General features: G+C 46.7%; 1 protein-coding gene across 1 annotated transcript in view; it reads left to right on the top strand.

Annotated features, from left to right (window-relative positions):
* Positions 1-346: 346 nt before the first annotated feature.
* Positions 347-17,168, top strand: part of KLHDC4 (kelch domain containing 4) — a 61,416-nt gene continuing 44,594 nt past the window's right edge. Inside the window, exons 1-4 of the mRNA XM_037040220.1 lie at positions 347-509; positions 3,612-3,703; positions 7,990-8,068; positions 8,897-8,995. Of these exons, the coding sequence (XP_036896115.1) occupies positions 411-509; positions 3,612-3,703; positions 7,990-8,068; positions 8,897-8,995 (369 nt within the window). The 5' untranslated portion in view covers positions 347-410. The remainder of the gene's footprint in view (positions 510-3,611; positions 3,704-7,989; positions 8,069-8,896; positions 8,996-17,168) is intronic.

Genomic DNA, 17,168 nt, shown 5'->3' on the forward strand with positions numbered 1-17,168 from the left:
AATATACGTGGCTCCCTTATGGAGTTACCCAAATGGGTCAACCACACAGGATTAAGCAAATTGCCCAAACATAAGAAGCACGGAAGACAGTCTTGAAAGCCTGAAAGGTTGGATGGCTCCCCAAACGACAACTGCTACGTCCCCTGGACAGCTAAGGAGGCAAGGTGGAGGGGACCCGGGCGCAGGTCCGCTACTTTTGGTTGGGGCCAGCCAGTCACTCCTCCTATGCCAGCGGGGCAACAAGGCTCTCAAAGCTATTTCTGTAGACTAAGCAACAAACCAGCGACAACACACCCTCGCACTCCCGGAAATGACGCACTTTTGCGCGCCGGCCCCGTACAGGAACTTCCGGCGCGCCGCGCACCTCTCTCCTCGATTCTAGGTGTCCAGCGCCCCTACAAACCGGCAGGATGGGCAAGAAAGGCAAGAAGGAGAAGAAGGGCCGCGGGGCGGAGAAGACGGCAGCCAAAATGGAAAAGAAGGTTTCCAAGCGCTCACGGAAGGAGGAGGTGAGCGGCGCCGGTGGGACGGACCCCGAGCGCTCCTCCTGCTCAGCGCGAGGTCCTTTGCTGTCGTCTCCTGTCTTCCTTAGCCCTAGAGTGGCCGGGTGTCATTTGTCCGCGTGATGGAGCGGCGGGGACTTAGTGTAGGAGGACCCGGGGATGAGCGGGCGCGCGTCTGCGAAGGGCGTGATCTGGGTGCGAGGGCTTAACTTCTGACCTGCACTCTTCCTCTTTAAAAGACGGTAAGTCTGTCTTACCACGACGAAGAGCAGTGAGCATCCGTGCAATAAGTGAAACTCTGGGGCTTCCCGTGAGAGTTGATGGTAGCCACCACTCTCTTCTTTCTCATCTCCCCCTCCCTCCCCTCCCTCCCCTCCCCCCCCCTCCCTCCCCCTCCCTCCCCCTCTCTCCCTCTCTCTTCCTCTCTCTTCCTCCCCCCTCCCCCCCACCCCGTCTCTTTCTCTGTCTCTCTCTCTCTGTCTCTTTAGGGTTTGCAAGTGGAACAACCTTAGAGCGTTTTGCTTTCTATTGACCATTGCTGTCTGTTCCCTAACCTGGGGCAGTTTATCGTGGTTCATGAGTGTTTGCTCTGTTCCAGGGACTGTGCTTTATGGGCTTTCATCCTCACAACCAGGTGAATTAGGTAGCTTTGGCGTCCCCATCCAATAGGAAATCAAAATACACCTCTCAGGGTCACACAGCTGTGAAGTGACAAGAAGTAGGAGTTGAAGCTGGTCGCCAGAAGGCAGAGCCTGTGCTATTACTGAGTGGAGCAACCAGACCTGCGCCCAACATGTGCCTGGGGTTAAGTGCATAAAAGTGGGCTACTGCCAGCGTGCCCCAGGATGGGTAGAGCAGCTGTCCCTTCACACCATTCCTTCCACTGAAAGCCACTTCTTCCTCCCACCTTATCCACTTTAAGGAAGGTAATTCCTGAGATGAATGACACTGGACCAGGAGCTCCGAACTAATTGTGACTCCAACAGTTCCTCCTACTTCCTGGTCTTTCTGTAAAATTCCAGTCACTCAATAACTTGTCTTGAATGCTTAAGGCAGCGCATTAGGCATTAGGGACGTGTCAGTGAACAGGACAGCCGTTAATGTAACTAACTACCTGCATAGAAGTATCAGGATAATGGACATTTTCATAGACGCTGTGAGGGTGAAAACTGGCAGGGTCTCTTTGCACCTTATTTTGTCGATATCTAGACTGGTGGAAGCTGCTGCCTGTAGTTATGCACCTGCAGGTTACCTTGGAAAAACTCCCCTCGACTACGCAAAGACGGAGACAGTGGCCATGGTTGTGTTGTTTATATGAACAAGACACTGAAACTGACCCAGGTGTGTGTTCATGAGCAGGCTGGGTAGAGAAGCCGTGGGGGAGCAGTAGCTCGGCCCCAGTGAAAGGGAGTGGGTCCAGTGTGTCAGAGTGTTCAGAAGGGCGTTTTGCAAGATACGCAGCATGATACCATTGAGGTGGAATTGAGAAATGCAGACAATACAGAAAGTCCTTACTTAGCCTTGTCCATGGCTTCTGTGAATGACTCTAAGTGAAATGACATATTATAGGCATACCTTGTTTTACTGTGTTTCTTAGATAGTGAGGTTTTTTTTACAAATTGAGGGTAAGACCCCCACCAGCAAAAACAGATTCTAATTCGCTTTATTGTTATACTTGCTTTAATGCAGTGCTCTGAGACTGAAGCCACAACATCCCCAGTGTGTGGCTGTATATCGAAATCACTTTTGCCCTAGGCTAACTGATGTAAGCAGTGGTTAAGTTCCAGTGGCTGGGGTGTCAAACTCCTTTTCACCAGGGGCCACGGCAGCCTCACGGTTGCCTTCAAAGGGCCGAATATAGAGCTCCTTGCCCCTAGTTAAGGAGTAGTTACATTTGCACAGTCCTAAGATTACATTGGGCCCTTGGTAAAAATGAGTTTGATGCTGCTGTCCTATGGCATCTCATCAGTGTTATAATGGAATGATGTTATTCAAGGACCTTCTTTTATGTACATGCAGTAAGAGTGTAAAGAAATACTTGAGGCGCTGGTTGGGTTCTCAGTTGGTTAGAGCATCGTCCTGAAACGCCAAGGCTTGGGTTCCATCTCTGGTCAGGGCACATACAGGGAGCAACCGATGAATGCATAAATAAGTGGAATGACAAATCAGTCTTCCCCTCTTTCTCCCTTCCCCTCACTCCCTCTCCCCCTCTCCATCTCTCTCTCTCTCTTCCCCTTCCTCCCCTTCCTTCTCTCTCACTTCCTTCCTCTCTCTAAAATCAATAAATTAAAAAAGTCTGGAGAGTAATGAGCACCTGATTCCAGACAATGGCTCCCATGGTGGAAGTGCGGGGGAGGTGGCTGTTTAGGCCAAGGGAGTATGTTCTGATAAAGGAACCGAGAGAAAGGGGGGAGTAGGGAGGAAGGCAGGGGATATATTCCAGGTCGCAGCATCAGCTGAGCTTTTGAGAAGAGAAAAGGGATAGAGGGGGACTTTCCTCCTGACACACAGGTCACACATCACCTTTCGGGGACTGGGGGAGGTTACCAGGGGGAAACAGGCACTGGACTCGGGGTGGGAAGACCAGGTTGCAGTGCCACCCAGCTGTGCAGGTAAATCTTAAGTCCTGTTTGCAGTTGTAAAAATAGAGACCCTCTTACACAGAGTGGCTTCGGCCCATAGTTGCCATGCAGGCTCTGTTCTAAGCAGGCTGACAAGTCTTGCCTGGAGCTCTTACTATTTTGGTGGGAGAGAGATGAAAACAAAAATGTGTGAGCAGGCATTGCCATATCGGATACCGCTATGCAGCCAGCAAAGTGGGCTGGTGGGGTTGCCCGGTGCTGGGTTTCTGAGAGGTGCCTGAAGATGGTGGTGTGAAGTCAGGGGGGGCTTATTTAAGTGGAAAGCCCTTTGCAGGGGAGTGTTTGGGTTTAGAATGAGATGATGCGCTTATGCACCCACACTTGCAAGAAAACCACCTGTAAGGTGAAGCGTTTTTTTGCGTGTGTCAGATTCTGTCTGTGGACAGTGCGAAAGTTGCCCCAGGCTTTTGACCCCATAGTAGGGTTTAAGGGAACGTCTCACGTGTGGCTGCTTGTCTGCCTCTAGGAAGATCTCGAAGCTCTCATAGCCCATTTCCAGACACTGGATGCCAGAAAGACCCAGGTCGTGGAAACGCCCTGTCCCCCACCTTCACCGAGGTGAGTGAGCAGAGCTGTGTGTTACAGCTCCTAACCGTTCTCTTGTATAAAATGCTATAAGTAGGCAGCATGTCTTCATCAGGTACTTGGGACATTTTCCCTTTTGAAACCTGTTCTGATCAGCTCCCACAGAACACGTTTGCACTTTCTTCGGCCCTCTTGTCATGCAGACACATGGAAATGAGGTCTCAGCAGAGCTGTACACCTGGGGCATTGTGGCAGGTGTGAAAGCTCCCCAGCTGGTAAAAATTCGTGGACTGCAGTGTTGTCCTAATGAGCTTTGCTTGGTTCTTAAGGCATTTTAAAAGTGCCTGTCACTGGTGGAAAACTTAAAGTCACAGTAGCTTTTAGCTGTGTTTGTTTATAATGCTTTTAAATTCTTGTGAAAAATGTGATTATTAAGTATAAATTGTATGTAAGCCATTTTAAATGGATTTGTAAATTCGGTGCAAATTCCAAAAGGATTTCAAACACTTGTGGGATAAGCCGAAAAGAGCAGGCTTCGTGTTTCATCCGACTTCTCATTCTTCTGGGCAGTTCTTGTCCTCTCGTCCTCGGCATTCCAGTTGTTTTATAGTTTGCTTTTAGGCTCTGTAATCTGTATATTTGCCAACAGCAGAGGAAAAACAGCAAATGCACTGAGTTAGGAACCTAGCAAAGGCCAGGTGACCCTAATAAAGAGGTACCAGAGAAGGGGAAACACATTAGCTTCACAAGCATTTGGGACTGTGTGTGTGGCTGAGAAATGATTTGCTTTGTGTCTCTCAGAGTTTAGTCCCAGGGCTGTCGTCGGTCTGAGTGGAGGCCCGGGGTCCAGTGCCTCAGGCAGGGAGGTGGTTGTAGTGCTGCCTTCAGTTCAGTGAGGGGCAGGTTGTCGCGGACCGCTCTGCCTGGTTTCAGGAACTGCTCTTACGGGAAGAACTCAGGCTGAACACAGAGGAAGCGAAGTGGATCCTTTATTTATGCATGCAGACCCAGAGGAGGCCGTCTCCAAGTTCTGGGCCCCGAGCAGCGGGGAACAGTTGCTTTATAGGGTAAGGAGCGGAGCGTTATCTCTGGCGCGCAGGCGACAAGCAGTTTACAGAATCAAGAAGCAAAAACAACCAAGTCATTCTCTGGGTGCTGTGCTAAGTCTTAAAGTAGCTGCCAGTTTCCTCTAACACTGGAACTCTACCCTCTGTGGCTAAGGATGAGCGAGTGACCTCTGGAATGCGAGCCACAGGAGACAAAGCTTGTCTCTGGTAGCAAATGCTGCCTCAGTTTCCTCTCCCTGCTCCCAAAGCTTGGTCTGTGTTGTTGATGCGTAAGTCTCCTCACAGCAAGGGGCAGCCTAGGCCAGACATGATCACTTGGGAGGCCATCATGGAAGGACTTGGTGGGCTTCGACAAAGAGCAAGCAATAGACCCCTCCCACTCCCTACCCCCGGCTATGTGACGTAGCCGGAGACCCCATGTCCTCTGGGAGAAGCACTTCCTGGCTCTAATCCACTTAAGCCTGAATACCTGATGGGGAGGGGTGCAGCTTCTTGGCTTGCTAGAGTTTGTGTGTGTGTTTGTGTGTGTTCCGGGGGTGGATCTGGCATCACAAAGAATTCCTCAAAATCCTATGAAGCCTGCTTTGCTAAGAGTGTTTTCATTCATATATCCGAGCAGGAAACCCTAAAGTTTCTGCAAAACCCCCTTCCTGACTGACTCTAACTCGGACTAAGCCCTCAGATTTCTTTGAAATGTTACCTACTGTTTGATCCTTGTTGCCCTGTATTCCTGTGTATTACAGCCCAATAAAAGCCCTTGGAGAAAGGGGTTTGAAGCCTTTTTCCCTTGAGAAACTGGCCACTGCTCAACCCCTTTTTCCTCAGAGAAACTGGCCACCTCTTCTCCCCAAGCAGATCATGTCTTAGTAGTGTTTACTTTCATCCGTGGTGGACGGGACGGGACGTTTGGGAACAGTCGCCCCCACAGCAGGTAGTGGCTCTGCCACCTGAATTCTGCTGGCCTGGGACCCAGGACTTAATTAGTACCTGTGGGCGGGGCTGGGTTGGCCACTTGATTTGCCTGGAGCCAGGTGATCTGATGCGGCAGCTTTTCAGCAGCTACTGAAGTTGGAGAGCCCTTCCTGTTCTTCACTTAGTAACTTCCCCTGAGCTGGCCGATTAGCTCAGTTGGTTAGAGCGTGGTGCTAATAACTTCCCCTGGGAGTCTCGTTCTGTTTTCCCCTTTATTCAGTGTGTTATCATTGGGGCCGCACATACGCTGCACGTGTGGTAGATGTATTTTTTCATTTGAATTGTTGAAGCAGATAAATTCTTGAGATCTTTAAGGCTTCATATGTATAGCACCCCTGAGCGAAGCCACTTGTGGATTGATCATTTTTGGATGACTTTTCAGAACTTTTCCTAAAATAAGGTTGCCCCAAAAGCCAGGTTGAATGTCAGGATGTAATGGGAAAGGTTGGAGATTCCCTGGGTCAGCTGGGAATGGTCCCTTGCAGTTGATGGAGCTGAGGTATGAGATCAAGCCTTTTGGTTGGCAGTCATAGTGACTTCTCATCTGCTACCTCTCCATCACGTTATGGTAACACGGCCATGAAAATTACCAAGTTTTGTAGGTGTGTGTTCCCAAGTATCAGCTGAGATGTAATTCAGGGGGAGACGAGGATACTGTGCTCGCGTGTCTGTGACTTGCAGACGGTGGCTGTGGATGGGCTCGGATGGCAGTGACACTTCAGTAGTCTGCACCAAAATTGAATTGTTTCTTGTTGTGCATGTTACTTTTCCACAGAAAATTGAGAAAAAGATTTGTGTTCAAAGAACTTTGGAGAACACTGGTGTCCTTTTTTTGAAAATTTTTTTATTGTGATAAAATATCTATAAAACATAGAATTTTCCACCCTGGCTGGTTTAGTTCAATGGATTGGGTGTGAGCCTGCGAACCAAAGGGTCGCTGGTTCGATTCTCAGTCAGAGCACGCGCTTGGGTCACCAGCCAGGTCCCCAGTGAGGGGTATGTGAGAGGCAACTGCATATGGATGATTCTCTTCCTCTTTTTTCTCCTTCCCTGCCCCTCTCTCTAAAAATAAATAAAATCTTTAAAAAAATAGAATTTTGCACTTTAACCATTTTAACCAGACAAATCTGTGGGATTACTTACATCACAATGCATCACAATGCAACCATCCCCACCATGTATTTCCAATAGCTGCATCCCCCAACCAGGACCTCTGTTCCCATTCAGCAGATGCTCTCCACCCCCCTCTCCTGTTCCCTGGGGACCTCTACCCTACTTCCTGTCCCTCTGGTTTCCCTGTTCTAAATATTTCATGTTAGTGGAGTGTGCAATATCTGTCCTTCTGCAACTGGCATTTTTCACTTAGCACAGTGCCCTCAAGCTCTGCGTGTTGTAGCGTGAGCCTGAACGTTGTTCCTTTTGAGATTGAACAGTGTTCCGTGTGTGGGTGACCGCATTTCGTCCACAGATCCATTGGTGGTCACCTGGGTGGTCTCCACTTCAGGGCTGCTGCGGATTGTGGTGTAATGAACGTTGTAGTTCTCACTTTTCTTGACCACATGCCTAGGAGTGGAAAATTGTGTTTAACTTTTGAGAGACTGCCACAGCAGCACTGTTTTAACACTGGTTTCTTTACTGCAGAATTTCTCAGCCTGTTAGATGTTCATGTGTACGATAAACCTCCAGGGGAAAGGTATTCAGATTTTCCAAACGTATTTGACCTTCAGGCTCCACCCTCCCACCCCCCAGAAGCACTTCTTGGAGTTAGTGTTACTGAATACTCTTTGGGAAAGTGCCACTCGAGAATTTTGAAGGAAGGGCAATTTCCAGTGACTGACCTTCTCAGTTACCATAGCTTTCATTACTTTTCATGGAAGTGGGGTATATGTATGATTTCCTTCTAGCTATTCTTTGGTCCTTGTGTGTGAATTAAGTGGAGCGTTATTTGCCATTTTTTCCATATAGAAGTTGTCTAGGATGTATATTGAAATGCATAAATACTGGACATTTAAGGGCAGTTTTGAATGTAATTTAAGAGGGTAGATCCCTAAAATAAAACAGAGTTTTAAAAAATTTGGCACATAAGTAGGAGCACCTAGGCTTATCACTGCTTGATGCCGTGGGAGTATGCCCTCTGTTTTTAGCCCCAGCCTCCTCTTGCACAAAAGTTTAGAAGAGGCTCATCCCTGGTAAAGCCCTCTGGTGGGAGAATGAACGGATCTCGGATTGGGTAGCCAGTGTTTCGGTTTTGTGTTGACCTGCTGCTTTTGTCTCTTACAGGTTAAATGCCTCTTTCTCCGCTCATCCTGAGAAAGATGAATTAATCCTTTTCGGAGGTGAATATTTCAATGGCCAAAAAGTAAAGTATATATGTTTTTCTTTTCTTCCCAAATTTCCATGGGGCTCTTTTGGAGTAAAATTAATTTAAAGCAGAGATATCAAATACTCGTTTGTCCTTTAACTCCCCTCTCAGGTATCCCACCTCCTGAGTTCTTAGGCCTGGTCTCTGACAATGTCCGTGACAAGTAATAGCATTCTTTAGTGACCTTTAGGGTCACGCCTTACTGCCTGCTAGAGGTTGGCCAGCACACTAGCCCTTCAGTTTGATTGTGCTGTTTTTCCTTATGATGGGTTTCCAAAGTTGTTTTGAGTAGGAAAAGTACTGATTTAGAGCTAAGTTTTATTTTTAAAAAAGCCAGAAAGACCCCAGCTGGTGTGGCTCAGTGGATTGAGTGCCGGCCTGTGAACTGAAAATTTGCTGGTTCAATTCCCAGTCAGGGCACATGCCTGGGTTGCAGGACAGGTCCCCAATTGGGGGTGTGCGAGAGGCAGTCACACTTGGTGTTTTCTTTCCCTCCCTTTTTCCCTCTCTTCCCCTCTCTCTAAAAATAAATAAATAAAGTCTTTTTAAAAAAGGCCAGAAAGACTGGTGTTTCAGAGTTGTGTATGAAACAGAAAAGCATGAAGTTCACCTTCGCCGCATGGTAGACAGATGGTCTTTTTCTTTGTGTCAGCATCCTAAAGGATCCAGGGGACCAGCTGCACCTGTCCTGCATTGATAAGACTTGTATTGCTTTAGGATACATTTTCAGGAAGTTTAGTGATTGAGATCCTTCTTTCTACTTACTGTCACAGTGATGCATGGGAGCATCACTCATGACAGTAAAGCTCCTCTTCCTTCCTGCAGACCTTTTTATACAATGAACTCTATGTCTACAACATCAGAAAGGACACCTGGACCAAGGTTGAAATCCCCAGTCCACCTCCAAGGCGCTGTGCTCACCAGGTATGTGTTAGTGTTCACCCTTATCCTCCTCTGTGTTCCCTTCCAGGCTTTATGCTGAGGGTTCTGTTAGAGACTTGCAGTATTGGCAAGTGACAGGCAGCCTGGTGCAGAGAGGCTCGGCCTTGCACATCGCTTTGCTGGTTTCCAGCTTAACTTGTTACTGAACTTCTTCACATATCAGTGCATTCACCTGAAAGACAGCAAGATGGATACCTGCTCCTCCAGGTAGTGTGAAGAGCATATGAAATAATCCGGGCAAAATACCCAGCTTGGTGCCTGGCATGTCTTAGTTGGCAGATTGCTCCTTCTCCATTTGATTGAGAGAGGCTTCCATAGGCCCAAGGTCTGGTGTCTAGAGAGCTAAAAGAGAACACCATTCAAAAGAGGTGTAAATGCTGCTTGGCAAATAGGTATTGTAAATGAATGAGTCGTACGTAACAGGGATGATGAAGGAGTAGCACTAAATCAGTGTGTTGTTGCCTGGCTTTTGCTTACCCCGGGGGGGCTCTGTCAGAGCTGTGACCCTGTCCGGGAAGGGGTCCTGGTTTCAGATTCTGTTTAGCTGCATGAGGACAGGCACTTGGTCTTCTTCATTATTATAACCCAGCATTTGGAACAGTGTCGGGGCTCAAAAAAACAATTGAGTGAGTGATACCTGTCCAAGGTGGAGGCAGATGAGCCCACCATGGTGTGTGTGGTTCTCTTTCTGTTTCTGTACTGAGAAGTAGCTTCCTGGCCCGAGAGTGGGTAAGAGGAGGACCTGCCTGCCGGAACTGCATGACAGTCCTGTGCACGTGAAGGCTTGTAAGCATTTCCACTAGTTTATCTTTGGGAAAAGAGGAATGCACTTGTGTTCAGGTTGGAAGATCAGATTTAATCACTTGAATTTTAATAAATGAGTGGATTTTGATGAGTTTGAGTTGGTTCACCAGAGCCCACTGCATTTCTGGAGTGTGAATCATCTGCCCCAGCCTCTAGGCTGAGGACTGGGTCCTGTGCCGTCGCAGTGGAGAGCACTCCGCGTCCCCCGTCCTCCTGGATGCCTCGTCAGTCTCGGGCCCCAAGAGTGCTGATGTCCCGATGGGGCCGTCAGGCTTTGTGCCTGTCACATGGTGCAGGATAGGGGCTGCTCTCGTGCTTATTGTCTCATCCATTTACTCACAGTTATTAAATGTCCTTGAAGAATTGGAGTTATAAAAATCTTAGCAATTTTTAAATTCAGTTCTTTTGGCAGGGTGCTCAGCAGGCTCTGGTTCGTATGCTGAGCCTGGTGAGGCTCAGCATTAGTCTGGGCCTTAGTAATACCTTCGTAGTTAAGGTTGGCTTGTTGTTTATGTTGTGAATTCCTTAGTGAACCACAGCGATGGGAAACAGACTTGGCTATAAAGTCTTGCGTAAAGGTATTGCAGTTCAGATTCTACCACGTGAAAGTTTTGAGACATAAAAGTTTTCTCATTATAGACTAGTTTAATGAATATGATGTTAGAAGCCATGGTCTCTGTTTTCTCTTTAATCAATTAGAGGGTAAAAGAGTAGAAAGGAAAGCTTTATACGTATGCTCTTTATTCTTCTAGATTTTGGATTTTGGGATGGGGTGAAGTTTAGTGTGTAATTTGAGAGTTTAGATGGCCCTTTGTAAAACGAATACAACCCAGTGAGAGAAAGTAAAGGGGGGCAGAGTCTGCTGGATGTGTGATTAGGTGACTGGGGAGGAGAAGGGAGTGGCCAGACTGCGCTGCCTGGACTGCTGGGGGTGAGGGGGCGGGGCTGTTGGGAATCCAGGGCTGGGTGAGGCGGTGGCGGTGCGCAGGCCGAGTTCTGTCTTCCTCTCACCTGATACTTGTTTCTCCCAAAGTAGTAACTAAAACTCCCTTGAAACAAAATGCATTCTCTTATAAAATAGTAAAAAGTTTCGTATGGCTCAATAAAAAATGTCTTCTGTGTTCTTGTGTTGGCCTTAAGTGCATTCATGAACAGTAAGTAGTTTATGGAGAAGAATCATTATACACAAACGTTTACTCGTGAAATAAGCGGAGTTCCACTGACAGTGTTCATTTGCACTGCTGCAGGTGTTAGCCTCCAACTAAGTTGCAGCTTCATTTCAGTCCGTCTGAGCAGGCAGTGCAGGACTCCTAGGTTTTTTCCCTCAGGAAATGCTGAGTATTTTTTACAGGTAAGGCACCATTCTAGGGCTGGGACATAGCGACAAAAAAAGATGAGTTTGCCTTTCCCTATGATGTCCCATATTTTGCATTTACTTTGATCCTGATGGTGTCACACATTCTTAGGACTCAGCTTTCACGAAGCTGAAGCGTGCGGCTCGCTGATGTCAAAATCCTTTCAGAGTCTGTGTGTTATTTTGGACTTCATTGTGTGTTGGTTTTGCTTGTTTGTTTATTTGGCATTTAGAAGGAGAGTTGTTGACTTACAGCTTTCCACACGTAATTTTACTGCAGTTAAGACAACAGCAAACAAATCCAAATACTTGGGAAGCAGATAGCTTTGTGGGACAGGTGGGACAGTGGGTGCTGGAGAGGATGGCCTGGCCCTACCCCTGGGGCAGTGCCGCCCACTCTGTTCACTGGGCCCCTGCCTCGTGCTTTGCCTGCGTCAGACCCCGACAGGCTGTTGTTGGTTGTCAGTTTAGTTACTTCACAACAACTATGTGTATGTGTTCATAAATATACATATACGTATTTATGTATTTTAAGCATATTTTATTGATTTTGCTATTATAGTCCCATTTTTTCCTCCCCTTTATTCCCTTCATCCCGCATCTCTCCCCCCGCCCCCCACCGCTTAGTTCATGTCTGTGGGTCATACGTAGAAGTTCTTTGTCTTCTCCATTTTCCATACTATTCTTACGCTTCCCCTGTCTATTTTGTACCTATCATTTATGCTTCTTATTCCCTGTTCCTTTTCCCCCATCTCCCTCCCACCCCCTCCCTGCTGATAACCCTCCATGTCTATGATTCTGTTCCTCTACTAGTTTGTTTTGTTTTTGTTTTTTTTAGGTTCTGTTGTTGATAGTTGTGAGTTTGTTGTCATCTTACTGTTCACAGTTTTGATCATTTTGTTCTTAGATAAGTTCCTTTAACATTTGATATAATAAGGGCTTGGTGATGATGAACTCCTTGAACTTGACCTTATCTGAGAAGCACTTCATCTGCCCTTCCATTCTAAATGAAAGCTTTGCTGGATAGAGCAATCTTGGATGTAGGTCTTTGGATTTCATGACTTGGAATACTTCTTTCCAGCCCCTTCTTGCCTGAAAGGTCTCCTTTGAGAAATCCGCTGACAGTGTGATGGGTACTCCTTTGTAGGTGACTGTCCCCTTATCTCTTGCTGCTTCTAGGATTCTCTCCTTCATTTGAATCTTGGCTAATGTAATTATGATGTGCCTTGGTGTGTTCCTTCTTGGGTCCAGGTTCTTTGGGACTCTCTGAGCTTCCTGGATTTCCTGTAAGTCTATTTCCTTTGCCAGACTGGGCAAGTTCTCCTTTATTATTTGTTCTAGTAAGTTTTCCACTCGTGGCTGTTTCTTTCCCCCTTTTGGTACCCCTATAATTCGGATGTTGGAACGTTTACAGATGTCCTGGAGGTTCCTAAGCCTCTCCTCATTTTTTTGAATTCTCATTTCTTCATTCCTTTCTGGTGGGATGTTTTGTTCTTCCTCCTGGTCCATTCCATTGATTTGAGTCCCAGTTTCCTTTCCATCACTATTGGTTTCCTGTGCATCTCCCTTCATTTCAATTAGTTTAGTCTTCATATGTTCCTCTAATTTGTGACTTTGTTCCTCTAATTTGTGACTATAATCTACCAGTTCTGTGAGCATCCTGATAAATAGTGTCTTGAATTGTGCTTCTGAGAGGCTGGCAATTTCTCGGTTGCTTAGAGTTATTGGCTCTGGGACTTTGAGTTCTTCTTGCACCATCTTTTGGGCTGTTCATGCCTGTTCCGTAGCAGGATTAGAGCCCTAAAGTGTTCACTAGAGCGGGGCAACTAAGTCGCTGGGTTGTGATGCTGTATGTGGGGGCGGGGTCAAAGAGGGACAACGGTTTCCCGTCTGCCACCTGCCGCCAAGGCCCCGGTGCTGCAGCCACCACCGTCACCAGGCCCATGCGTTTCGTTCCACTGCACGCAAGTGTGCCACCGCTGTCAGCTCTCCACCACTGGGTTCGCTCCCTGGGGCCTGTGTGGTCCGTCTCACTGTGTGCGAATGTGCGACCGCGGTCAGTCTGCCCCGCACCCCGACTGGTTCCGCGCTGCCTGCACGCCTAGGTCGGGGGATCTGTCCTGCCCACGACCCAGCTCCACCTCTCTTACCGTCCCCGTTGAACGGTTCGTAGTTGTCGGACTTCCGTATAATTCCGTTTTCTGATCTTTGGGTGTGTCCTAGTTCTCCAAACCTTTGTTGTGTTCAAACTTGGTTGTGGGAGAAGGCACAGTGTTTCCACCTATGCCTCCATCTTGGCAGAACTCTAAAGAAATTTTTTTTTTTTTTTTTTTTTAAATATATTTTATTGATTATACCATTACAGTTGTTCTATTCCCCCCTTCAATCCCTTCCACCCGCACCCTCCCTCCCCCACCATTCTGCCCCCCTTAGTTTATAACCACGTGTCTCAAGTTCTTTGGATTCTATATTTCCCCCACTATTCTCACCCTCCCCACTACCTATTTTCTACCTACCATCTATGCTATTTTCTGTGCCTTCTCCCCCCTTCTCCCCCTCCCACTCCCCTGTTTCTAACCCTCCATGTGTTCTTCATTTCTATGGTTCCACTCCTGATCTAGCTGTCCTCTTGGTTTGCTTTTGTTTTAGGTGTGGTTGTTAATAGCTGTGAGTTTGCTGTCCTTTCACTGTTCATATTTTTCATCTTCTTTTTCTTAAATAAGTCCCTTTAGCATTTCATATAATAAGGGCTTGGTAATAATGAACTCCTTGAACTTGACCTTATCTGAGAAGCACTTTATCTGTCCTTCCATTCTAAATGAAAGTTTTGCTGGATAAAGCATTCTTGGCTGTAGGTCTTTGGATTTCATGANAAGACTTAATTTCTCTGTACTCAGTCTTTTTTCCCCTCTATGGCTGCTTAAAAGATTTTATCTTTGTCTTTGGGTTTTGTTTTTTTTAAATATATTTTATTGATTATGCCATTACAGTTGTCCCATTCCCCCCCTTCATTCCCCTCCACCCTGCACAACCCCACCCCCACCATTCCCCTCCTTGAGTTTATGTCCATGTGTCACAAGTTCTATAGATTCTGTATTTCCCCTACTGTTCTTGCCCTCCCCCTATTTTCTACCTACCATCTATGCTACTTAGTCTCTGTACCTTCTCCTCCTCCCACTCCCCTGATGCTAACCCTCCATGTGATCTCCATTTCTGTGGTTCTGCTCCTGATCTAGCTGTCCTCTTAGCTTGCTTTTGTTTTAGGTGCGGTTGTTAATAACTGTGAGTTTGCTGTCCTTTCACTGTTCATAGTTTTTATCTTCTTTTTCTTAGTTAAGTCCCTTTAACATTTCATATAATAAGGGCTTGGTGATGATGAACTCCTTGAACTTGACCTTATCTGAGAAGCACTTCATCTGTCCTTCCATTCTAAATGAAAGCTTTGCTGGATAGAGCAATCTTGGATGTAGGTCTTTGGATTGCATGACTTGGAATACTTCTTTCCAGCCTCCTCTTGCCTGTAAGGTCTCTTTTGAGAAATCAGCTGACAGTTTGATGGGCACTCCTTTGTAGGTGACTGTCCCCTTATCTCTCTCTTTTTTTTATTTAAATTTCCTTTTCTAAAATATTTTATTTATTTATTTATCTTTAGAGGGGAAGGAGAGAGGGAGAGAAACGTCAATGTATGGTTGCCTTTCGTGTGTCCCCTGCTGGGAGCTGGCCTGCAGGGAACTGGCCTGCAACCCAGGCATATGCCCTGGCTGGGAATTGAACCGCGATCCTCTGGTTCACAGGCCCGTGCTCAGTCCACTGAGCTACACCAGCCAGGGCTGTCCCCTTATCTCTTGCTGCTTCTAGAATTTTCTCCTTCATTTTAACCTTGGCTAATGTAATTACGATGTGCCTTGGTGTGTTCCTCCTTGGGTCCAAGTTCTTTGGGACTCTCTGAGCTTCCTGGATTTCCTGGAAGTCTATTTCCTTTGCCAGACTGGGGAAGTTCTCCTTTATTATTTGTTCAAATAAGTTTTCCACTTGTTGCTCTTCCTCTTCCCCTTCTGGTACCCCTATAGTTCAGATGTTGGAATGTTTAAAGATGTCTTAGACATTCCTAAGCCTCTTCTCATTTCTTTGAATTCTTGTTTCTTCATTCTTTTATGTTTGGTCGTTTTTTTTCTTCCACCTGGTCCACTCCCTTGATTTGAGTCCCAGTTTCCTTCCCATCACTATTGGTTTCCTGTGTATTTCCCTCCATTTCACTTGGTTTAGCCTTCATTTGTTCATCTAATTTGTGACTAAAATCTTCCATTTCTGTCAGCATCTTATCCTGATCACTGGTGTTTTGAACTCTACATCTGATAGGTTGGCTATCTCTTGGTCGCTTAGAAGTATTGGCTCTGAGGCTTTGAGCTATTATTCTCGAGCCATAATGTTTTGGTCTGTTCATGCCTGTTAGGTATGAGGGGCGGAGCCTTAGGTATTCACCAGGGCGGGGTGACCCAGTGGCTGGGTTGTGATGCTGTATGTGGGGACGGGGTCAGAGAGGGGCAATGGCACTTGTTCAACGCTGTCTCTTGGATTTTGATCCCCTCTGCTGCTTCCTGCAAGCAAATTGGGCCCTTCTGGTGCTGGTTCTCAGGTGTGTGGGCTTGTGCACCCTCCAGGACCCTGTGGGTCTTTCCAACAAACTCTCTGTGAGCCTGGGAGCCTCTCCCGGCACCTTGACTCCGAAAGTTTTTCCAATTGGTGCTTTTAGGCTTTAATTCCCATTGCTGGGGCCCTGGTTTGTGCAGTCTGTCTCACTGGTCGCTCCTTTGCCTGGTTTATCTGAGTGTGAATGTGTGACCACAGTCAGCCAGCCACCTTGCGCCCTCACTGGGTCCGCCCATTCCCACCCCACGCCTGGGATCTGCCAACCGCTGCCCGCACGCCTGGGTTGGTCTGGCCACTTTTTTCTGTGCGACCCTGCTGTGCCAGCCACTGACTGGTTTCCTGGTTTCGCCCCTCTTACCGGTCTGGCTGAATGGTTCGTTGTTGTCAGACTTCTGTATAGTTCAATTTTCTGTCTGTTTTGGTTGTGTTTTTGTTACTAAAACTTTGTTGTCTTTGATCTTGGTTGTGCAAGGAGGCACAGTGTTTTCACCTACGCCTCCATCTTGGCCAGAAGTCTCAAATCTGTCTTTGGTTTTTTAGCGATTTGATTTTGATGTACCTTTGTGATTTTCTTAAAGTCCAATATATGTGTTAGACTGTTTAATATTATTCGTCAGTGCAATAGCTGTCTCTCCTTTTTTAAAAATTCTTTTTTCTCTTTTCATGTTGATTGTTTTTATTGCCCTTCAAGGTAAGTGGATATGCTGTGAACTTGTGGATTATTAATTTTACGTATGGTATTCTTCAGCTGTAGATATCATTTGGTTCTTGATCATTCTTTCCATGTTTGTGTATTATGTTCACGTTTTCCTTGAAACTTTGGGACATACTTATAAAGAAGTATGGTTTGAAGTCCTTATTTGGTGATTTTCTCATCTTTGTCATTTCTGGGTCTCTTTCTGTGGACTGACCTTTTTCCTTAAGACACATTTTCTAACTGGGACTGTGCAGTTGGATGCAGAACTTTGTGAATGCTACGTGCTGACTGTCTGGATTTTGTTTTAATCTGTCAGCAATGGATGAGTTTTGTTTTGGCAGCAATTAAGTCACCTGCAGGTCATTGTGATCCTTTTGAAACTTTTGTAGGAATGACTTAGCTCTAGGGCACGTGTGGCAAGCACAAGGCCCATGGGCCATATCTGGCCCTCCGCCTTGTTTTATCTGGCTGGCACCTGTTTCTACTGGTGGCTGTGCTGAGCTCCTTGCCCCTAGTTAAGGAGTGGTTACCTTTACATACTCCTAAAATTACAGTCAGCCCTTTGAGGGCAACTGTGAGGCTGATGTGGCCCCCGGTGAAAATGAGTTTGACACCCCTGCCCTAGGGTGTGTCCTTTTGGGGGACTCTAC

The sequence above is a fragment of the Sturnira hondurensis genome, unplaced genomic scaffold, assembly GCF_014824575.4.
Source record: "Sturnira hondurensis isolate 20B ecotype Veracruz unplaced genomic scaffold, ASM1482457v3 Scaffold0002597, whole genome shotgun sequence".
Classification (NCBI taxonomy): Eukaryota; Metazoa; Chordata; class Mammalia; order Chiroptera; family Phyllostomidae; genus Sturnira; species Sturnira hondurensis.